Here is a 24,633-nt window from a genome sequence, read left to right on the forward strand (position 1 = left end):
TTATAATATTTATAGGGCTACAAACAAGAGTCTTGGCTTGGAGTTGTTCCTCTGGACTGTGAGAACCCATGATGCATTAAAACTGAGAGCAATACCCCTTTTGATTCTCTGAAGAGCTTGGAGGGATAGGGTGTAGTATGACTTCAATATGAAAGGACTGAGGAAGCTTTGAGAGATGGAGAAAATAAATGATGGAATCAAAGCAAAGCCAATGTGGATGAGGAGAAACCTGCATTGGGTGTCTGAGAAGTTGTTTCAGGACTAAGCACTGGAGGAAGTGGGGGGAACCAGTCCAGGAACAGTAGGTTGCAGAAGTTTGGTTGGATTTTATGAATGCTGCAATAAGACAGATGAAGGATTGAGAGTGAAAGGTGAAGAAAGAATTTTGAAGGGCAACGTAGAGAGTATTTCTCTGAAGAACATGAGGTTGACTTCATTGTTCTTGAGTTTCAGTGTTGTTACTGGCCAGCAAGTAGTTTTGAGATCCGTTCACTTAATATCTTTAAGCTCTTCTAGCATTGGCACCGGAAGATAAACAGCCTTTATTATGATTAGATCTTGGCTGACATGATAGTACTTAGAGGGAAAGAGGGTATTGCATGGTGTCACCTTATTAAGTATATATAGCTTTAAGTTTTAGAGACTGCCAAGTCAGGTATTCAGCAGGTAGGGAGCTTCTGGATTGAGGTTTTCTTTGGCACTTTATCAAGCTATTCCATAAATAGAATGGCATTCTCCAGTGGCATTCTCCATAGCACTTCATCCCCAAGTCTGCAGAATTCATTGTGCTATGAGAACTACAGCAAGTCCAGAACAGGAGTATAATCTGCAGGACTTCAGATACTTTTGTTCTCTAAGTAATTCCCTCATTCATCACAGCTATCTTCTCAATACTGTGGTTTGAATGTGCTTTGAAAAACACACAACTTGAAATGGTAATATGATAAAGCTGACCAGGATGCACATGCTGTTGTAGTGTATTCAGGTTATGCTTGAATGCGTAAGGAATTACTGTTAATTAATACTTTGAAATTCTTATTTGACCAAAATTGCTGTCTTGTTTGGAAATCATGTCTGTGATAAGTTCCTTTGTATTCATCAGTAATCTTAACAGGGCAGGTTAATATTAATGTCATGTCTTTCTTAGGGACCCCTATGATTCCTGTACCAATGGGCATTATGGCTCCTGCTCCGACTGTAAGTATTTCAGTGGGGATGAGATCATAGTGAATTGAGGCAGAGAGTAGAATTTACTAGATGTCAGCAGTATTTTTGTTTTTTCTCCATGCCATCAGAGTTCACTCAAAGAAAATGCTTCATAGTAAATGCAACTATTATGCAAATATGCTAATTCCCGACCTAAACAAAGTTTAAAGTACAGTTACTGTCTTTGCAAAAAGCTGTACTTTGCTCAAATACAATGATTTAGGTTTGCCTTTGTTTCATGGGTGTGGTGAACTTAAACGGTACAGTTAGATGAGTTAGATTCCAGATCTCTTGCTTTTGAGTTTGTTGGCCTAACAGTGCTGTGAAGGCATCACCTCACCCTTGTTTACGAGGCCACCATGCAGCCTTGCTGATTTGGCCAGCAGATGTGTGTGTTTTGACAATCTTACAAACAAGCTCTCCCCACACTGCAGGCGAAGGAATAATTGCCTGTAATATGCATCTGCAGACGAGCATATGAGAAAAAGGTTTCCTCATTTGTCCTCCTCATTTCTAGTTGGAAGAAATTGTTATGATTTATGGGGGGCACAAAGGAACTCTAAAATACAGGAGGTTGGCTTAAAGGTGAACTACCCTTTCTGTGACTTTGCAGAAGTGAAACCTCCCCGAATTGCTCAGTTCTTTGATAGCTTGTGCTATCTGGTTTCCAGTTCATGCTGTTTTATTTAAGACAAAGATACAGAAACAGAAGAGTTGTTCATTTTTCTGATTAAAATAATTTTTATTAAGTGACACTTCTAGAAGGGTGCTCTGAGAAGAGGGACTTGGTACGTATGTACCGTTAAATTTTAGGTGAAAGGAGGGAAGAGCAGCAAAATGGAGGAGATGATTACGCCTATCTCTGTATATTGTTTTATAAATGTTTGCTTCTTTGCCAGTGGTCTTGGCTTGTATATTAATTAAATCAAGCAGCAGTGTTCATTCACCCTGTGAAAGCTCCCAAGACCTGTCATGTCCATTAGGTCAGTTACTTTTATGTTTGCAGCTTGGTTTTTAAAGAGTTCAGTACACTGTTAGATGAAGTACTTCAACCTTCAGTTCCTCAAATGCTGCAAACTAGTTATTTGTAGAAGAGGTAATACCTGGTGTTACATATGTTCACCTTGAGACCTTCCAGTAGCCGTGTTCAGGTACTCCTGTCTGTTTTGGCCAGAAAATGTCAGTCTCTTTTGTGTTGTATAAAGTGTTAAAGCCTGAACCACTTACGGGGTCTCATCCCATAAGCCTAACCAAGGTTTGTATGTGTATCCCCAGTCTTTTCTCTTAGGGATTTAAATACAGGAGGAAGCCAAAACCAAAGCACTCTTTTACACTCTGTCCTCGTTTTTCTAGGTATTAGTTCCTACCACAGTGTCTATGGTTGGAAAACATTTGGGAGCCAGAAAAGATCACCCTGGCTTAAAGAACAAAGAAAACGATGAAAACAGCGGTCCCACCACCACCGTTTTTGTAGGCAACATTTCTGAGAAGGCCTCAGACATGCTCATACGGCAGCTTCTAGCAGTAAGTACAGAGTGCTTGTGAAACTTCATCCCTGGCTGATGAATGAAGTAATGACTCACAAGCAGTGGATTGAAAATAAAAGCAGAGTTAGTCTCTGTCACTGGAATAGCATTCCACTGAGCTTGAGTTTGAAGTCAGCAAGTGAAGAGTACAGCTTTTTTTAAGCTGTAGGTGTCAATGAATGTAGACGTGTTTTATTTTTAGTAGTGTTTACCCTTTTTACATGTCTTTGGCAAAAAGTAGTTGTGATGTTTTGAACATAATAATATTTAATGAATAAATCTTATTTCTAATGCAGAAATGTGGCTTGGTTTTGAGTTGGAAGAGAGTACAAGGAGCATCTGGAAAACTTCAAGGTAATCATTCATACTTTTCAAACTCTTTAGGCTCTTGTTTTTATTAGCTGGCAGCTTTTCAAATGTTTGACACCTTTCTGTTCCTAATACTTGTACATTTCAAGATACTGTATATGATACTTAAGTGCTACATGCATTCTAGTAAAGGGTTAGTAGTTTCTGCCCTTGGAGTCAAGACAGAAAGAAAAATAAGATTGAGAAAGAGAAGATGTTTTGGGAGCTTAAGTTAGCTGACCTGTCTGTTTTGAGACTGAATCAGGAGTTTATAGACCATCCTTGAGAAACATTCACCTTGCAACACTGTCTTCCACTGCTGTATAGTAACCTTCTCTGTTAAGGTTTTCCTGATTAAAAAAATCGATCTTCCTTCCCTATACTTAAATTGAAGTGATTTCCATTTTCTTGTGGCTTTTCCTGATACAGGAAAAAACTTAAATTAATATTTTTTGCTGTTATTTTTTCATCTCTTCCCTAGGTTGGTTGGGATTTTTTCTTTTTTAATGTTCCTTTTTTTTAAGCTTTTTTTCCATGCTCCATTTGTTTTGCTCTCCTAAGATGTTTTTTCTCATGTAAAACTTTGTGTAACTGTTGTGAGGAACCTTTACATTAGCAATGAACTGTTGATTGATGTCCTTGCTTGTAAGACAGCTGCAAAATCTACCTGAGACATGTCCATCAGAAGAGGAGTGGCCAGCAGGGACAGGGAGGGGATTGTCCCTCTCTGCTCTGCCCTTGTGAGGCTCCATCTGATGTCCTGTGTCCAGAGCTGAGGGCCCAATACAAGAAAGATTTGAACTGTTGGAGAGGGTTCAGAGGAGGCCATGAAGATGATTAAGAGTGCTGGAGCACATCCCCTACAAAGAGAGGCTGAGGGAGCTGGGCTTGTTCAGCCTGGAGAAGAGAAGGCTGCAGGGGGACCTCATTGCAGCCTTCCAGTCCCTGAAGGGAGCAGAGAAACAGGAGGGGAATCAACTTTCTAAAAGAGCAGACAGTGGCAGGACAAGGGGGATGGATTGAAGCTGAAGGAGGGAAGGTTTAAATTAGATATTAGGGGGAAGCTCTTTACAGAGGGAGTGGCAAGGTGCTGGAAGGGGCTGCCCAGAGAGGTGGTGGATGCCCCATCCCTGGGTGTGTTCAAGGCCAGGTTGGATGGGGCCCTGGGCAACCTTGTGTAGATGCAGGCCTGGAAGTTGGTGTCCCTGCCTGTGGCAGGGGATTGGAACTGTATGATCCTTGAGGTCCCTTCCAACCCAGACCATTCTATGATTCATATAGACTTCATTCTTTAGATAAGCCAGGCATGTCAGAAGCTTTGCAAACACAGTCCACTGCTTTCAGCCTATTCTCTGGACCATTAGTTATATCAGACTAATGCAGTGGATGATCTCCCTGACTGTTTATGGTGTGTACCTCTGTTTTTTCTAAAAGAATGCTTATGTTCCCTGTTCATTGATTCAGAACACTTTTCTTCACATGAATTACCTGAAGAGCTTTAACACTTTTCATCTCCATTATCCCTTTCAGCCTTTGGATTCTGTGAGTACAAAGAACCGGAATCCACACTACGAGCACTGAGGCTACTCCATGACCTCCAGATTGGAGAGAAGAAGCTGCTGGTCAAAGTTGATGCAAAGACAAAGGCTCAGCTAGATGAATGGAAAGCAAAGAAAAAAGCTTCTAATGGGGTACGTATATAATGTGTGATTTGTGATGTTTTGGCAGGAGGGCAATGTAGCATTCTTCCTAGATCAGACTGTGACTCTCTCTTAGTTTCTATTCTTGTCTCTGCACTTAATTCATTTTAGGATTTCACCAGAATCACATTAGTGAGTCTGAAAATATGTTGAAAGGCAGTGAAGTGTAAGCTCTTAATTCACCAGCAGTGAAACTTACCTGTAAGCTACAACTGAATCTCTAGAATGAGTTCTGCAATTCATCCTGAATGAATTGGGTAGCAATATGTGCTACTCCTTACGATTCTGTTGTTTCTTTTTGGTTTTTAGAAACTTGTATAAGTATATAAACTCTACACAAAGTAGTCATACCACTCTACAGACCCTCTGTCAGTTGTCTGAGGAGAATGGGAGGGTTTTTTCCCCTCCATTGCTGATGATCTAGAACAAATTAATAAAAAGGGAAGAAAAAGATCTTCCAGTAGATTATGCAGTTATCAAGAAGTGGGCATCTTCCAGGCATTTAGTAGATGGGACACTTGGTTTTGTATTACCTGCAACTATTCCAGAACAGATCCTTAGCTCTAGAAACAGATATCTGATACCTTGAATTCTTTCTCTTAACTCAGAAATTTGCATTAAAATGAATTTTATCTATCTCTTTGCTAAAGAATAAAACAGATTGTTAGGCTTAGTCTCTAATGATTTTAAAGTTCTCATCATACCTTAAGGTAGTAAGTAATTATTTCCTGTGAAATGAAAGCCAGAAAAGGCTCTTGTTGAGGAAAATTAAAGGTATTAATCACACTGTAGCAGGTAAATGTTTAAAATTCCTGTTTGGAATTGTTATTAAAGGTATGTAAGATACTGTGGGAACACAGGTACTTCTCTCTTAACTAGAACTAGAGGCATAATGTTGTCTTGAAGTACTTGACTGACGCATCTTTGACTGTGAACCCAGTGTATGGGATAAAATGCAGTGGCTGAATAAAGCAGAGTACTAACTTCCTGGGGGTTGCATGGAGGAATGTTAACCTAGGTGAGGGCTTGATTTGACTGGCCCTTCCATTCCATACTTCCTTGTTTCCCATTGGCATGATCTGTAATATGGTGCTTCATACTAGAAACAAGCTTAAACTATCACTGGAGTTCTTGTACATCTCTAATGAAGGGTGCTTTCTGGGAGCTCCTCTGGCTTTCAGTTAATCCTAGGGGATTGTAATAAAGTAGAGGGTGCTGCTTGTGGCTTTGGTGAAGACAACAGTATGTGCTGCTTCCATTGAACTGGAGCATGAGATTAGCACCAAATGTTTTGTTTTGGGGCTTTTGGGTTTTGGGGTTTTTGTTTGTGGTGGTGCAGTAAAAAGAGGCTGTGAATTGCTGAGGAATATTGATGAAGCATAATGTAATCATACCTCTTGCGGTTCCTTTCATACCATTGTTGAGGCCCTGGTGCCACTCAGATCCAAAAGTTGCAACTTTTTTCCTTTAATCTTTTTTATTAAGAAATCAAATGCGTACACTACAGCACAATTTCTTAAAAAGACACATCTTACAAAGACACATCTTTTTAATTAGCTCCTCTCCCTGATCACTTCTTCTCCCCGGACCTCTTCAATTCCACTTCCTGTCAATGCCTTCTAGCTCTTTTCAGCTTGTTCCTTGGCCTGGCAGCCTCTTCAGCTCCAACTGAATCCTCCCTTCCCCCTCATTCTTAGCTGCTGCTCCATCAGACCCTTCCCTCCCCCTCACTCCACCCACCACCTATCGCTTGACGGGATACCCAGCTGGATTCTCAGGTGAGATTCCATTTTCTTAAAAGATTCAGGGGATCAAGAGGTGGGCTGCCTTGCTCAGTATGCAGATCATTGTTCTACCCTTTTGTGTAACAGTTAGTGAAATGCACTTCTTCGTCTGTGTTCCCTTCTTTTTCCTCCCTGCAAGGTGGAAAGGGGCAAGAAGAGGATGAACTACAAAGCAATTGATGAACAATAATAGAACAATGTTTGCTGTGCAAGGAATGTTTTCCCTAATAATATTGCTTTAATACAGTTCTCCCATTATATAAGTTGCAGCTTAAAAGTTATAAGTAGACATTTCTATTGCATGGCACTTAAGTTGAAGGCTTTGAGGAGCTGCTCTTGAAATGACTTGAAGTTCTGGAGGATACAAGGCAGAAACATTTGGCCAAGAGCTGGGCTGTGGTGACTGCCTTTCTGTGAGAGTGCGTGCGCTTTCTCTTTTCCTGTCTGCCACCTTATAACCACTTACATGTTCTGTTTTCTTGTGCAATCCTGAACTTGCTCCCTGCAGCCATCCCACAAGTAAAACAATGTGGTCCTTACAGTATTGCCAGTGTGAAAAGGTCTGACTAAAATAATGCACTTGATAACTACTTGTAGGTGATTTGGTTTGGTTTTTTTTTTTTTTTTGTAGGGGGGGTTGGTTTGGGTTTGGCTTTCCTGTTTTTGTAAATGCTGTAGGGGCATGAATGTGATGATCAAAGGTGAACTTAATAAATGAAAACTATTCTCAATTCACTGATTCTGGGTATTTTGCCATTTTTCCTTAGAACACCAGACCGGAGACCACAAATGATGATGATGAAGCACTGGATGAGGAAACAAAGAGAAGAGATCAGATCATTAAAGGGGCCATTGAAGTCTTAATACGAGAATATTCCAGCGAGCTCAATGCCCCCTCCCAGGAATCTGACTCTCATCCCAGGAAGAAGAAAAAGGAAAAGAAGGAGGACGTATGTGTTTTGATTTTGGACAAAACAGATTTTTTTCTTCAACTCACCTTTATATAATGACCAGACCTTGTGCAAATACTTTAAACCTAAACTTCTGATGAGAAACAGATCAACAAGCATTGAAGTCAGCAGCAATTTCACTTTTTAAAGCTGAAAGCTAGTCAGTTATAGACACCATCCCTTCAGGATGGTTTAGGCATTTAAGCACCTAGACTTCTTGGAACAACAGGTGTGAATCTGGGCAGGATTGAACTGACCTTTCATCCCTCTGAAGGTGGAAATACTGATTTAATGCAGTTTAATCTGTATGTCCATGTAGGATTATTTAGAGGAGAAGTTAAAAAACCCCAAGTGTTCCTGCATATGGGCTGTTTCCATTGAAAGGTGCCAGGGCACTTTTGTAACATCAAGAATTTGCTCTGGTAGTTTCTGACAAAATTATTCTTCTCTCTGCTTGTAGTACTGCACTCTTGTAGTGCACCTTGATCCAACTGGTTGTAGCTAATCTCTCCAGATGTGGAAGTTCTTCATTAGTTGTTTATGTGAAATAACCTCACAAACCTCAGAGGGATCCCTTCAGGGATGAAAGGCAAACTGTAATCTTCCGCCTTAGAAAAATCACTCTTAATGCACACGTGTCAATTTGGCTGGATTCAATCATCTGGTTTTCATATATTGTATAATGCAAAAAAAACCCTGTTAAGCAGGAATGAATGTTCTGGTGTAGACCTGCTTCTGTTCACGACCTTTTTATGGAATGGAACAAACTGGAGAAGGGGGAATAAGAATGAGCAAACTCAGACTTAGCTTTCCCAGCCAAGTGTCTAACCAGGGGAAATGGGCTTTCACACCTACCATTCTGCTTCTGATACGAAGGAGATTGGAAAATTATTTGACCACTTAAGTCTTCTGCATAGTACCTATTCCAAGGCAAAAATGCAGTTTCAAATACTTACGGGGTTTAAGTGTGGTACAAGAAGCAACCTCTCCCTCAGGGAGTGACTTTATCTTCCCCACAAAATTGTTAGCTGTGGCTGACCTGAGGTCTAAGAGTGCTGAGCTGAGAATTTCTTTTTCTTTCCTCTCCCTCTCTTTGGGAGAAGATGCTTTCTTGGATGAGAATTTACAAATGAGTCACTGTCTAATGCTACCAGCTGTATTTTTTTTTTTTTTTTGTTACAAGCATTGTTACAATGTGTATTGTCCTGCGGGTACATATATCTGTGGCCATGAATAATGCCAGGTAGTTAAACGTTGTAAGAGACCATTGCAGTCTTGGAAGAGCTAAGCGCTGAGTGTGTCCCTGGGACAGAGGTATATTCTGCTAGCTCTGCATGATGTAGAATTTGACCAATCTGAGCTAGTTGAGTAGACAAGTAAGTGCTTTTTAAATACATTGCACTTGTGGGTTGAAATTACACCCCCTCATCCCTCTCATACTGGGAAAGAGGCAAAGAACCTTGTAAGTTGCCATCTTTGGCCTGTGTGGATAGAGGTGGGAGTGAAGAGATGGTCCTAGCTTGTTCCTCTCTTGTCCTTAAAGGAGAGGGGAGAGAAAGACTGCAGAGGGTGGGGGGGAAAGGGAAGATGAATGCAGCTGTACTGGCGGGCGGGGGGGCAGGGAAACCTGTCCATTTTGGGCTGCTGTTCCTTGAAGAGCTCGGAGTCAAGGAGACTCCCCGCTGGTGTTACAACAGAGTCTGCTGTTAGTTCTACTGGGTGAAGGCATGACTGATGTGGGGGAGTTGAAAATGTGTGCGGGGAGCTGAGAGTGAGTGGAATCTGGTTTTCAATCTCAAGCACGGGGGAACCTCGCTAATTCGCACCGTTAGTTCAGTAGGTGCAATCTGCCAAATTCTGCGAATTAGCGAGTAAAGACAGTCAAGCTGTACCCACTGCTGCAAATATACTGATTGCTTCCATTGGCAAGAGTAGCTTAGTCTTCTTTATGATGCTACCATAGCATACTAATATCCTATAGTACACTTCTCATTCAGTGAAGTCTTACTAACAGGAGACCTCACTATGTATTTTTAAGTAGTCCAGAGAAGGGAGAATTAGCGAGGTTCTTCTGTAAAATTTTGTTGAATCAAAGAAATGAGCTCACAGCAATACAATATTGCTTTACAGTGCAAACATACAAAACATTGTTTTTCAGAGTAGTGTGCAATCTTATCTTTAAAAAAAAAAATCTCCGTGGATTTTTCCGCAGATTTTCCGCAGATTTCCAGTGGCCCCACTGATACCTTATCCACTCATCACCAAGGTTCGTTTACATTGTAGGCTTTGACAATGACTATGTTTACTGCTAGTTGCCAGATTTGTGACTCTTGTCCATCTGATTTTTTTTATTTTTGTTTTTTTTTCACTCATTAACATCAGACTGTCAGGTTTGGTACTGCAGAAGGACTTTGTTTATCTCTTGCAAGAAAACTGGTTGAAAACTTCTAACCTTCAGCTTTTCTCTTGTTCTCCTATGTCTGTACAGATGGCTCTTAATGTTTTTCCTCCTGTCCCCCTTGTTTTTTAGGAGGATATAAATGCTATAGAAATGGAGGAAGACAAAAGAGACCTGATATCAAGAGAGATCAGTAAATTCAGAGACACACACAAGGTAGTATTCTTGTTTTTGCACTTGATACAAATTAGGCTTTTTCAAAATCCAAAAAACCACTATTATAAAATTTAGCAGTACATTGCAATATCACTTAAAATTATGTTTATATTAGGTTTAATATACATATAGTTCTTTACAAAAAAAAAGACTACTACCACGTTAAAGTGGCCCTTGACATCTTTATGCTAAGATTTTGATTGCTACTGATTATTTTGCAGTCTGCTCACCTTAACATGAATAAAGGCAACTTAAGTTTCTACACATACATTAAAGTCAAGATATTTATAACTGAAGGCTAAACGGGGCTGCAGTATAAGACATACACTTGAGTGTGTTTCTGTAGGTAGATTTGTAACATAATCCAAGATTTTATGAAGAGTTGAAACTTGAATTATTTAAGTCTTTTATTTTAATAGTTCTAAGTTAAGAGTGGGGGAAGATTAAAACTAGGTCAGTGGTTACCAGACTTACCAAACTTTAGATGCATGGAAGAACTGTAAATTCCCATAAAGCTAATCTATTCATTGACCCCCACCATTATGATAGAGATCATATGGTGACTAATGCAAGATGAAACTCACAGCTTGGAAAGTAACATGGAATAGGATGTAAGTATGAGCTTCTGTTTTTTATTATACTTATGGATGCCCCCTCAGAAAAATATGCAAAGGGGTAACTGGCTTGGAACTGTTTGTGCCCATCAAGTCCCACCTCAGGGTTCCCACTTACAGAAGTTTCCGTTAATGCTAGTGCATCTGTGAATGTTTCTGCTTTGGAAAGTGATACTTGTGGATAGTAAAGCACAACTATGCATGTAATGTTCTTATTTTAATGTTTGGCTTGAAGTTGGTATTATTTTTGTCCCCAACAAAACTGGAATGCTCCTTGGCCTAGGGAAGTATCAGTAAGCTCCTCTTTTGAGCACACACTTGTTTCCAAGTGCCCCCAGATCAGTGTTAAAGAGAATGCTGAAGGTATAGCCAGGTGGAGTATGCCCGTTTTACTCAGCTTTACCACATGCAGCCACTGGGGATGGTACCACCTTCTCACACAGCTGTATCAGCGGAAACACAAATGACTGCACATTGTCCTACGTACACGTACTCAGTTCCTCCTCTTGACTGAAGCTGGTGGAGATAAAAACCTGGGGGAAAATTCTGGAAGGAAATCATCTGGAGAAGCTCAGCAGTTGAATGTGAAACTGGTCAGTGGTGAAACTTCAGTAGCATTGTGTTCAATTCCAAGCCCCAAGAAGTCACTGGTACTAAGATGTAAACAAGTAATACTTTAAACAAAACAAAAACCATGCTTCATTGTTTCAGAAGCTGTTGGGCATTTTATTGCCTTTAATCTGTATTATTGGGAGGGCCATTTTGGGCTTCTTAACATTAAAAATCAACTGGAAGTAGTCTTGTATTATTGGATCTGTTTAAAAGGGGCTGTTGAATCTTTAGCAGCTGGCTAGTGAGCGCAGTGAACCTTTGCATGTTTTTGGTATGAGTTTATAAAACAATAACCACGGACTGTCAGGGTATCAGCATTGCAGGGGGCGTCCATTTACAGCACGGACGAGTCTGAAGAGAGCTCAAGGTAAAATTTATAATTCTTCTACCTGTTCATTTCTGTTCATTACTTCAGTATATCTGATACCGTTCCCATCCCATTACCCTTTCAGATCCTCTTATTTAGACTGACAGAAGTTGATGAGTTCATATTTTCATTAGAAAATAGACCTTTTTTTTTTAAATTGGATTTTAAGAAAGCAGACCTACAAAATGGATTTGAATACACCAAGACTTGTGTGTGTGTATATTTACACCTGTAAACATATTTACAAACCAAATTAATCCACTCTCGAGAAGTAATTTTCTCACCACTAACAAAGGTTTTGAGTGGCAAAAAAGCAGGAGTTCAACCAAAGAAATTTCTATTGGAACATCTAAGATAACCTGTAAGTATTGACCACTTCAGTATGTAAACTTTTCTTTAAAAGTATATGATATTTGAGGTAAGTTGGATTTTTAAAAGTTAACAAACTAGTTTAACATCTGACCATGCTGAGGTTTAACACTGTAAAGCTCCTGTAAAATACAGTCCTTTTAGAAATTGGTTTCCAGCCCAATGTATATATTGTAGAATTTTAAGTTTTGTTTTTTCATATCAGTTTCTACCAATTCCTACCATTTTTAGTCCCTTTTTCCTTTTGTGATTTAAATGTATCCAACATTGGTTTGCCTGTATTGTGCTATCAATGCAGTGTAGTTTCACTGGATACATTGATCACTAGTGAATTAGCTTTTATTTCTGTAATCCTCTGTCGGTTCTCTGGTCCCCGTGCCTATGGCAGAAGAACACTTATCAGGTAAGATTGCTTTTTAAAGTTGTCTTAAATGCTTTGTTTGAAAGAAAAGAAAAAAGAAAAAAAAAACAAACCAGAGAAAATGCTGTTTCATTGTTCCAGTTTTTAATTTCATTTCAGTGATGGTAAACGTGGAGCCAAAGGGGATAAACCTGTTTATTCTGCTCAATATTTGTTCAAAAAAAGTGGTATTCTGGCATCCATCAGGTTGAAATTTGGTTTATTTGGTTGTTATTTGGTATATTTGTGAACCGTGTACTTGCTCTTCCTCCCAGAAACATAGCTTATAGGCAAGGTTAATCCAGTGTTGGCGGTCCATGTCCTAGCACAGCATCTGTAAGTTAACACATAACAATTGCTTCCGAGGATGGATTTATCTATCATTCTGTTGATGTATTTTCTATTGTCTTATAGGAATTTTGGTCATAGGAACTGTTTGTAATTGCAAAGCAAAAGTGGCAATTTTGTACAATTTTTAGTAAAACTATAGCAGGTAACCCTTTAGTTTCTGTGTTTCCAAAGAGCTATTTCCAACCTTTTTTTAACTCTCTCCATCTTGCAGTGGTGGAAGTTAAAGATTCCATTCTGCAGAATCCAGTTCTTACCAATGAATTGTTAGAACTTTTTAGGGAGGGAAAAGGGAAAAGGTTGCAGCTCTCTTCACTGTTTTACCACATGCACTACGTGTAAGTGGATAAATTTCTTTACCCAAGTTTTCATACAGGACAGTTTTGGTCTGTCAGGACGTTTTGGGAAACAACTCGCTGTTCCCATAAGCATTCCACTGCAATGTCTTTTCCTAGTTGCAATTAATTTTCTCAGCTAGAAGTTCACTTTGCTTGTACCCAAGCATCTTATAGAGCCCATGGAATTTGTTGCCCACCTGAATTATGACTGGCAGTGCACTGTGTACGTGCAGCTTAGTTTATAATCCGAGGCCAGCCCTGCTCTGCTAAGGTTGGAGATTGCTGGTCTGTGTAGATCTATGCTTTTGCACGAAACCTAGTCTTGTGATTGATGCATTTTAATTTCATACTTATGAGTTCCAAACAATACCCACAAAACCCTATTTAGTATTTTTAAAATCAGTGGCGGTTTTGGTATTTCCATTACCAGCCTTGTGTGTTGCGCCGGGAATATCCAGTTCCTCTAACTACAAAATTAACTATGAAAGTTCTCTTGTTGGTTTTTAGAAACTGGAGGAGGAAAAAGGCAAAAAGGAGAAAGAAAGACAGGAAATTGAAAAAGAACGCAGAGAAAGAGAAAGGGAACGGGAGCGTGAACGAGAAAGGAGGGAGCGTGAAAGAGAGAGGGAACGTGAACGAGAGAAGGAGAAGGAACGGGAGCGTGAACGAGAGCGAGATAGGGATCGGGATCGAACGAAGGACCGCGAGCGAGACCGCGAGCGAGACAGAGACCGGGACAGAGATCGGGAACGGAGTTCAGATCGCAATAAGGATCGGAGCAGATCAAGGTAAATGCACTTGAGTTGCTGTTTATTTCAGTTCTTGCTTGTGCTGTTTACCAAATGCATCTAGTTCCGCAGGTCAGCTGCCATGCAGAAGAGAAACGGTCCTTTTCAAAGATGACAAGTAAAAGCAGGAAATCAAAACTTTAGAAAATGTTGTATTTACACAAATTGGAAGAATACTTGAAATTCCTTCAACAGCACGGGAGTAAGGGCTGCAATATGGAGCAAGCAGATGCCTAACCATGGTTTAAGCACACTGGTTTTATCTCCGATATCTTATTTTTTCATGGGTAGCTTTATTCCTACTTAAGATTCTCTTTAAGCTAAAAGCACAAACATAAGTATGTTTTGCCTTTTCCTTTGGTGTATGGGGTTTTTTGTTTGTTTTGAGGTTTTGTGCTAAAAACAAGGAGATTTCTCCTTCAGTCTTAAACTGTAACAAATCATCTCAGGCTGCTTTATCTCTCTTCACCACAGAAAAAAATAAACCTTCACTTGAAATCATCTTGTCATCATCAGGTTGTCTGTAAGCCATGTAAACACAAAGGATTTATTAAGCATACCCTTTATTTGTGCGGTATTTAGCTGTGGCTTACTTTTGAAGAACTACTCTCACAATCTGAGAAGAATTGCCACGTACTCATACATAACTTCTGTAGATACCACTACTTATTGGCTTATAGGTTGTTTTTTAAAATACATCACAAGCATTGATTTATGCCAACTGCTGTACCAGCCAATCATCATGTATATCTGTAGAAGAATTAACTTGCAAGGTTCTATAAATAGTGCATTGTACCTTTCGTGGTTTGACTGGGTGGAGAGGAAAGCTCTGGACTTAACTTTGGATTCTTCCTTCAGAGAAAAAAGCAGAGACCGGGAACGAGAGCGGGAAAGGGAACGAGAGCGGGAAAGAGAACGGGAGCGGGAGCGGGAAAGAGAGCGCGAGCGGGAGCGCGAGCGGGAGAAGGATAAGAAGAGAGACCGGGAGGAAGATGAGGAAGATGCCTATGAACGCCGAAAACTAGAAAGGAAGCTGCGGGAAAAAGAAGCTGCATATCAAGAGGTAGGCTGGGATTTGTAAGGTTCCCTAAGGGGGAAAAAAGTGTTTGAGAGGGGTTATTACAAGTTTCCTACTAGAAAATACATAATTCCTTCTCCCTATTTCTAAATACGCTTTTAATCCTTTGAATCAATAGGTGCAGAAGTCATTGTCAGGACAACTTTGGACTTCTGATTCTGATTCTTGGGGATTGGACCCGATGATCTCTCAAGGTCCCTTCCAACCCCTGTGATTCTGTTATTTTATGTTACAGATAAATAATTTGCATTATTTGAAAACGATTGGTTTTAAGAAGGAGTCCAAACTAACTTCATAGCAGTAGTGCTGTTCTTAACATTCTCGAGATTGGAGTGTCTGTTTCCTTCTGTTGTAGCGGCTTAAAAACTGGGAAATCAGAGAACGGAAGAAAAGCAGAGAATATGAAAAAGAGGCTGAAAGGGAAGAGGAAAGAAGAAGGGAAATGGTAAGGCTTCAAGTTTTACTTGTAACTTTTCCCCCTTGTTCTTCCTGTCCCGCTTAGGATGGAACATTCTCCTGCTAACTTTATGGATAGCGATAGTGTGCTCATTTTTTATAAACTTTTTTTTTTTTTTTAAAGTTAATAGATTTGGTCTGTGGAGGTGATTGTGTCCCTGTACTCAGCATTGCTGAGGCTGCACCTTGAGTGCTGTGTCAAGTTCTGGGCTCCTCACCATACGAAGGACATTGGGGTCCTGGAGTGAGTCCAGAGAAGGGCAGCCAGGCTGGGGAAGTGGCTGGAGGGCAAATCCTATGAGGAGCAGCTGAGGCAGCTGGGGGTGTTTAGCCTGGAGAAGAGGAGGCTGAGGGGAGACCTTATCTCTGCCTACAACTACCTGAAGGGTGGTTATAGAGAAGTGGGCAATGGTCTCTTCAGCCAGGTGACAGGAGACAGGACAAGGGGAAATAGCATGAAGCTGTGCCAGGGCAGGGTCAGATTAGATGTCAGGAAAGTGCTCTTCACTGAAAGAGTTGTCAGGGCTTGGAGCAGGCTGCCCAGGGAGGGGGTTGAGTCACCAACCCTGGCTGTGTTTAAAAGAGAGGTGGATGTGGTACTTAGGGATATGGTTTATCATAGGATAGGAATGGGTGGACTCGATGATCTTAAAGGTCTTTTCCAACCAAGGTTTAAAGATGCAGTTTGGACGCGGGTGTGAATGTCCTATTTTATATTCTCCATAAAGAACTGCTCATTTATTTCATTTTATCGGATGGGGGAAAAATAGCTCCTCTTTAACCCCATATTCCACTTTGGTTTTAGGTCTGGGCATTAATGCAGCGCCACATGGTTTGGAGTAGTAGCACAGCAGGAAAGTGCTTATCATAAAAGTAGCTAATTTGTTTATGTGCATAACTAATTTTTTTTTTTTTTAAAAGCACAGCTTTTGAAATAAAACAGTACTAGTCAAGTTCACTTGAACTGCCTTGTTAAACTACCTGATACCAGACTTATGGATTTGAAGAACAGGAACTTTGATCCTCCTGTGATAAAATGTTGTGTGTGTGTCCCTTTTTAACCCTTTGAAATGCTAACAACAGAACAGTAGCCTGCACATCAGAGACATGATCCCAGTAGCCTTAAAGATGTACTATCTACTGTTGCACATATAGCAAGTTGGTTGGTCCCTGGAAGGTGATGCAGTTCCAAAAATAGAAAATGCTATATTTTTACTTTGTAGCATAGTAGATATTAAGTTAACTTACTAAGGCTATTACTGAATTTCAGACTTCTGGAAAGAAAACCAGAAATCCTTTCATAACACTATTTATGTTTCAACTTCCCGCAGGCAAAAGAAGCCAAGCGGTTAAAAGAATTCTTAGAAGATTATGATGATGATAGAGATGATCCAAAATACTACAGGTATGTTTTTGTATTGGTTCCTAACAACAAAACCTTTGTTGTCAGTTTTAACACAGTTGTGGGATTTGTTGGTGGGGGCTTAGGGAGTGTATAGTTGAGCAAATTATGTGGCGATAGTGAGTGCTTCCTATCATTTAACTTGTGGGTGAGGCAGAGCAGAAGTCACTGTGATGCCAAAATAAGGTGATGGATGCAGAGGGAAGGTGTCAAGCATGCAGCCAAAAAGCTCTCTAGAAGGAAGCTGTAAACTGTAGAAATAATAAGCTTGTTAACTCTTTAAAGCATGGGGAAGGATCTTTGAGCATGGACTAAAATTTGCAGCAAACTAATTTATCAGAACTGGCCTTTTTCAAGGAAAAACCCTATAAAATCATTTTTGCTTTTTTTTTTCTACATCTGTTTATTGCTTATTTTCTCTACATCTGTTTAATGCAATGAGGTAACTTCTGTCTAGTAATGTAGAGAACTGGTACCTTAGTTCTTATGAAACTCATTTTCATACAGTGGAAGGTACATCTGTATCAGGTATTTCTTCCATTGTGGTACCACGTTCTTGTTGGAATGTTCTTTGAAGTACAAAACCCTTGTCTTTTGTAGGGGTAGTGCTCTTCAGAAGAGGCTACGAGACAGGGAGAAAGAGATGGAAGCAGATGAACGGGACAGGAAAAGGGAAAAAGAAGAATTAGAAGAAATTAGGCAGCGCCTTCTTGCAGAAGGACACCCAGATCCAGATGCAGAGCTCCAGAGGGTGAGTAGCTGTTGGCCTGACACAGAAGAAACAGCAAAAAAAAGTGCCCTGGATTCTGGTGGTATTGTGCAAAACTCTGTATGATACCTGATAGTTAATATTTGCTGTGTTGAACTTGTCTTAAGAAGTCCGGATGTGTGGTAAGAACACTGGAAACAAAACTTTCTACATCTCTGGATGGATGTAGAAAACAAATTTGGGTTAGCTGGTGTTCCTAATTATAATGGCAGCTGTATCTATTTGTTCTTGACTACTAGGGATTTCTAGGAAACAGAGGATCTTTCGATTCTCTTCTGTTCTCTGATTCTCTCTGTTTTTGAGGAAGTGGCTCTTTTGCTAATAGTCTGTGTCATTGTAGATGGAGCAGGAAGCTGAGCGGCGTAGGCAGCCACAAATAAAACAAGAGCCGGAGTCTGAGGAGGAGGAAGAAGAGAAGGCGGAAAAAGAGGAAAAAAGAGAAGAGCCAGAGGAAGAGGAGGAGGAGCCTGAACAAAAGCCCTGCCTTAAACCAACTTTACGACCCATTAGTTCTGCCCCATCTGTTTCTTCTGCTAGTGGAAATGCAACCCCTAACACACCTGGTGATGAATCTCCCTGTGGCATTATTATCCCTCATGAAAATTCACCGGATCAACAGCCGACAGAGGAGCATCGGCCCAAAATAGGACTTAGCCTCAAATTGGGCAAGTTTGCGTTTTACTTTAACATTCTATACGGGATCAGAATGAGAAGTGTGGCTACTCAGCTCGTCCTTCAGTTTTCCAAATAGATTGTATGATTTAACAGACTGACAGCATGTTGTTGTTACCCAGGTGCTGTGCCTGATTTCTCCTATCCAGAGAATACTTACTTCCAGGCGCTTTTTCACCTTAATAGATCTCTAAATACCTCTTTTAGAAGTAATTGCTACTTTTCATTGGTGTAAGTATAGGCTAGATTAAGCCCTAGATACTAATGTTTATTCACAAAGTCCCTTTTAAATGAATAAAATTTAGAATCAGATTTTTCTTTTTCCTGTTAAGAGGAATGTATGACGGTTGCAGATGCAACACAGGCATTAAGTTCCTTAGTACTGTAGCAATTCCCTGGTGTGTTAAAATCTTTTCTTCTGAGCAGCAGAACTAAGGATATTTGTATTCTGGAAGGTTTGTGAGTTTATTAATTATTATTTTTACTAAATTATACTGGGGCTGCAGTTTGAGCTCACACCATGTTAGATCTTGAATGAAGAGAGACCGTATGATATTAGGCCAACTGATGAATGCTTTTCCTGCAGCTAGATTTACTGCAGCCTTTCACTAGTGAGCTGTGCCCCTGCTGAGGTGTGAACTAGTGCTACAGTCCTCCCTCAGTGATGTTGCTGGTTGGTTTTGGGGCAGAGAAAAAAAGACCTTATTATTCTAATTTCAGTCAAAAATACTGAACAAACTCAGTTTGTGATCTTTGCCCTAACACTAGGCATTGGCAGACACTTATGTGACATACAAACCAATATTCCTCAAGAAATGTGTGAAGAGCAAACTGGCTTCAGTTGGGCATGTGAATGTGTTATTTATTCTGTCTTCTGGGTCATAGGTGCCTGCAATAGCCCTAATCAGCCCAATGCTGTGAAGAGGAAGAAGCTCGCTGTGGATAGTGTTTTCAATAAATTTGATGACGAAGACAGCGATGATGTACCCCGGAAAAGGAAACTTGTCCCCTTGGATTACGGAGAAGAAGATAAAAGCAATATCAAAGGCAGTGTTAATACAGAAGAAAAACGCAAACATATTAAAAGTCTCATCGAGAAGATTCCCACAGCAAAACCAGAGCTCTTTGCTTATCCTCTTGACTGGTCAATTGTGGATTCAGTAAGTTGATTTAACCATTCACAAAACTTTTTTTCATTTTTTTTTATATACTTTGAAATGTGCCTGCTTATTTTTGTTTGGCCCTTCCTGAACTGTTACAACAAATTGTCTAATAGTTTTATGGAGGAGGGTGGAGAAGGTCCTTTAAAAACCTGTTTGAATGGCTGTTTGCAACACTTGGAGGTGCCAAATTGCTAGGTGTTACCTCATTGATAGCTAAATGTATCTTTTGCTAAATAGCGGTTTGCTATCTGCCTATCAAGCAGTATTGCTTCAAGACAGTAAAGTTTATGGAAATCATAAGTTGTTGGGTTTTTTCTTCTTTCCAGACACTAATGGAACGTCGAATTAGACCGTGGATCAACAAGAAGATAATAGAATACATTGGTGAAGAAGAAGCGACGCTAGTTGACTTTGTTTGTTCTAAGGTTAGTATCTCCCACTTCCATTGTGAAGTCTGGGGTTTGCTCCCTATTTTAGCTCCAGCAATGACTGCACTACCTGTCTTTGAAGGCAGTTTGTTCTTAGTTTCTCTGTAATCTGTGATACCGATCAGTAGAGACAGTTGCTGTCCTTGGAATCAGTATGTGCCCTAAAGTTACCTCCTTTAATGGTCGATATGTACATCCACGGTATGTACATGCTAGTTGCTGTTACCTTTCAGATAGACGTGTGGAACTGGGTTCAAGAAATGAGCGGTTGACAAGAGCAGCTGTTTTACCTCACACTTTTACCACTAGATGATCAGAGGGCTGGAGCACCTCCCCTATGAAGAAAGGCTGAGGGAGCTGGGCTCATTCAGCCTGGAGAACAGAAGGCTGCAGGGGAGCTTATAAACAGGGAAATCAACTTTTTAAAAGGGTAGACAATGGCATGACAAGGGGGAATGGATTAAAGCTAAATGAGGGAAGGTTTAAATTACATGTTAGGGGGAAGTTTTTTACAGAGGGAGTGGTGAGGTGCTGGAAGGAGCTGCCCAGAGAGGTGGTGGGTGACCCATCCCTGGAGGTGTTCAAGGCCAGGTTGGATGGGGCCCTGGGCAACCTTGTGTAGATCCAGACCTGGAGGTTGGTGTCCCTGCCTGTGGCAGGGGATTGGAACTGTATGATCCTTGGGGTCCCTTCCAACCCAGACCGTTTTATGATTTCAAGGTAATGCCTGTCCATTAACATTTTTAACTTAAAAACAGGATCTTCCTGAATTCAGGGGGAGAGAGCCAATAGCTGGATTTCACATACAGTTTTGGATTAACTAGATTAACTGCTTTAAAAGCTTTTTAGCTGCTGTTGTGGCTTTAGTAGTAAGCAAATAGTAATGTTTCAGAGTTAGCATTACAAGTCACTCCACGTTATAGTTTAGCCATTGCATGACTTGTTTAAACCAAGCTGCCTATCTTCAGTCAAATTACAAACTAAGTTCTAGTAACTTGCCTTTTTAAATTTGTCCCGTGGCTCTCCATGGCTTTTTCATGAACAGAGAATGTCAAGTCTTTTCATCTCTCACAGTGCTTGCGTTCATAATGGCCTGTCTCGGTTTGTCTTGTAGGGCTACTCTGAGAGGCCAAGCAAGCGAGAGTTTTGTGGCACAAGTGGTTCGTAGAAAGTGAAAAGCAGTAGTTGAATGCTTGCCAAGCTTAAATGATGTGTTTTAAAAATCCCCTTTTCTAGTGTTGAAAGACAACTTGTTTCTGAAAAAATATGTAACAGGCAGATGGAAAATTCAGTTAAGAGTGGTACAGGGAGAATTTTGCCTTTGTGCTCTGTTAGGAATGCATCGTTGAAGGTGGCGGGGTGGGGGGCACTTATTGCCCATGGGAGGCTCACCTGGGCATTACAGGAAGCCAGAGCTGTTCGATGGTGGGCCCAGGGGAGCATTCTTTAAAGGACCCTCTACCAGAGAGCTGCTGCTACACCCATGACCCAACACTGGGATGACTGGCCAGATTCTGGTGGGACATTAGATGACACACTGCCCAGCAGAGCGTGGCATACCTGGCTAGGCAGCTCTAATGGGGAAGTGCTTAATAGAGTGTTACTCCACCTATGGAATTTCAACCCAACACCTGTCTCTGCTGGAGCAAAATGTCTGGCAGCTGCCAGGTAATCATCATATGAGACAACAGAACGTTTACCTGCAGCTTCACATCCACCGCAGAATTAGAACTTAATTGGAGATGTAAGAATAGACAGCAAATACAAGACATGTTGAATCTATGGATCTTCCTGGAACTTGTTCTCAGTACCTAGCTGTAACCTAGCACTCACTGTGATGGAATCTGATGTAGTTCAATACTACCTTTTGCTCTGGCTAACACTGGGACTAAAGAACTTTGGTTTTGCACGTACAAAGCATTAAAAGTCATGAAGTCACTGGGTTTTGTCTGAAGAAGTTTGTATGGTTTATTCCAAGTTTTTGGTAAAAAAACCCAACCATTTCTTTCTTTCAGGTTATGGCTCACAGCTCACCACAGAGCATACTGGACGACGTTGCCATGGTAAGCACAAATTGTGTAGCTGATACACCTTCTAAACTATAGTGAAGCTAATAGCAGTTGTGCAAAAAAGGAGTTCATAACAAAAGGTTTTGACCTTTATATGCACAGAAAACATGATTTAGAGAGGAAGGCTGTTTTGATTAAACAGATGACGTTAGTACAGGTATGGGTTTGCTGTTAAAGCATCTAGGTAGAAATTACTGATCCCTGTTGAGAATTTTGCAGTCTTCAGAAATGTAAAACAAATAACAGTAGACATAAGAATCAACAATAACAGAACTGTATCAGAAATAAAAATCTAGTTAGAAGACTAAGGATGAAAGTTTCTATAATTAGTGCTTTAGTGGGTCTGTTTCTCATTATTGAGCAAAAGGTGATTTCTTTCCCTAGAAGAGTAAAAACTCCTTTGCCTGGTGTTGGAAGAGAGAACTGTTTTGCCATGTTTTTGTACACTGAAAGGTGTAATTGTTCACTCCTAATAAGGAATCTTGGAGACAGAGTTGGGTAGAAGCTGGTTGTAGAGTGACACTTGTTAATTTGTTCTTGGGCTAATAGGTGACATGGGGAACTTCCTCACGGTTGTGCCTGCTAAAAGTTTGCATAGGTTCAAGCCTGGGGAATAAACTCAGGGAAAAGAAACCCATTGAAGGATTACTTAAGAAATATACAAGGAATTTCCAAGCTGAAAATGAGCAGAGGCTAAGAATTAAGGGGAAATAGCATGTTATGTTGTGTTCTTACATTCTTCCCAAGCCTGTCATTTCTATGCCTCTTCCCAAGCCACTCTTGGGGACCAGGATACTGGTACTTCTATGTCTTCATGCTCAACAGCTGCGTTACTCCAGTATGTAACTACAACCTAGTCAGGTCAGGAGATACATGTGGGACAAAACTTCAGGGAATTTCTATCTGGTGCCTCACTCAAAGGCTTAAACTTGGATTGTACCACCTCCACTTTGTAGTTCTGATGTGTCTTGAATTAGTCTCTGTAACTGGAACGCCTAACCTGAAATAATAATCTATTAAATGTGTATTTCCTACAGGTACTAGATGAAGAAGCTGAAGTTTTCATAGTCAAAATGTGGAGGTTGTTGATATACGAGACAGAAGCGAAGAAGATTGGTCTAGTGAAGTAAAGCACTCTTCTTGCTTTTAGGGTTCCATTTCAATTTTGGGCCTTTTTTTTTCCACATCATTCAAAGACTTGGAATTTTCTCTGTTCTCAGAGACTTAAGACCTGTATTTTTTTATGTAGAAAATGTGAATTTTTTTGTCCTCTGCTCTGAGGCCCTCTTTGCCCTTCTCAGTTACCTGAATCCTGCATTGATTCCTTATAATTCACAAGGTACAATTACCGGTATGTTTTATAAGCTGCAGCTACTGTACACATTCTCTGGTTAATTTTGTTATGTTACTCTGATTATTGTAAATATTAAGAAAAAGCCCCTGTTCTGCAAACTGTTTGCACTTAATGTGGAACAGTATCAGTTACAGATTAAGAGAAATTATTTTACTGCAAATTTATCAGTGCTATTTTTTTTCCCCCCACACACTCCCTCTTTTTATTTAAGGAATGATCAGAATGTAATTTAAAAATAAGTGGCTTGAGCTTCTTTCACAGAACAGCTTTGTGTGGTCTTTTGGTCCCCGTACCTGACTCTGGAAAAGGGGTCCCTCAAGCTTTCCATTCAGACCTGAACCAGCAGTAGGTTTGGTATTTTGTTCCCTATTTAGAATTATAGATGAAGCTGGGAACTTAATCCTGTGCAGATGCTCTGTTTTTTTCCTAGAAAATAAAAATTGCAGGTTTTTTTTTTTATTCTTTGCTCAGTTAAAACAAGAGCAGGACCTCAGTTTGGTAAGTGCTATTTAATGATTGATTTATTTCTTTAAAACAGGCTGTCTTTTGCTCAACTTCATTTTAGCTCTTCTATCTCAAAATCAATCAGATGGGGGTTTTTTTTAAAGAAATTATTTTTAAAAGCCTTTTCTTTAGTATTTAGGGGGAAAAAACCAAAACAAAACATTTTGGATGTAACTGACTGTAGCAGCTGACAAAAACTAAACCCTAAGTGTTCAAACAGAGCAGAAGTCTTGTTTTATCCGTACTGTTAAACTAGCCCTAAATTTTGTTTTCTACTGTAAGCCACTCTATTGTCCACAAAACCAGGGTAATATTTTCCTGCCTTGTTTATATAGGTTTTTATAAATAGGCAGACATGGTATAAATTATGAGATGTACTGTAAACTGCATTTTTTATCTCATACCTGAGTAAGAAATCGATAATGTGCTACGAGCTGTTTTGATTGCAGGAGGACTGTGTTCCAGGGAGCAAACTGTCTCAAAAACATTTTAATTTTTAAAGACAATTCTTAATAGCAAACAAATTAAGTAAAGGTGTTCCAGTATCTTTATATTGTATTTAACTGAAGGATACAGGTTGACCTGTTCAGAAAACATAACTGTGACCTTGAGTTACTAGTTCTTTGTATCTGGAGAGGACACTTGAAAACACTGTTCTTAACAAATGGGATCGTGTAAAGGTTCCACCATGTAAATATTTCAGATATTAAAAATGTATATATTTGATTTAAGGGCTGACATTCTTTTGGAGTCTTGTGCAGCATGCAATTCTAT

The 24,633-nt window shown here is 40.1% G+C and overlaps 1 protein-coding gene across 2 annotated transcripts; it reads left to right on the forward strand.

The window, feature by feature from the left end:
- Positions 1-2,572: 2,572 nt before the first annotated feature.
- RBM25 (RNA binding motif protein 25) lies at positions 2,573-24,585 on the forward strand. Of its 2 annotated transcripts, XM_084263800.1 has the most exons (16): positions 2,573-2,730; positions 3,029-3,086; positions 4,611-4,771; positions 7,332-7,514; positions 9,727-9,780; positions 10,045-10,128; positions 13,684-13,964; positions 14,823-15,027; positions 15,398-15,487; positions 16,830-16,903; positions 17,501-17,651; positions 18,010-18,334; positions 19,227-19,501; positions 19,831-19,929; positions 21,948-21,995; positions 23,039-24,585. In XM_084263800.1, exons 1-16 carry the CDS (start codon positions 2,584-2,586, stop codon positions 23,129-23,131), a joined length of 2,328 nt encoding a protein of 775 aa, XP_084119926.1. In that variant the 5' UTR covers positions 2,573-2,583; the 3' UTR covers positions 23,132-24,585. The 2 variants fall into 2 exon arrangements, with proteins under 2 accessions (XP_084119926.1, XP_084119927.1); XM_084263801.1 differs by lacking the exon at positions 9,727-9,780.
- The last annotated feature ends 48 nt before the right edge of the window (positions 24,586-24,633 follow it).

The sequence above is a fragment of the Gallinula chloropus genome (genome assembly GCF_964237585.1).
Source record: "Gallinula chloropus genome assembly, chromosome: 4".
Taxonomy (NCBI): Eukaryota; Metazoa; Chordata; class Aves; order Gruiformes; family Rallidae; genus Gallinula; species Gallinula chloropus.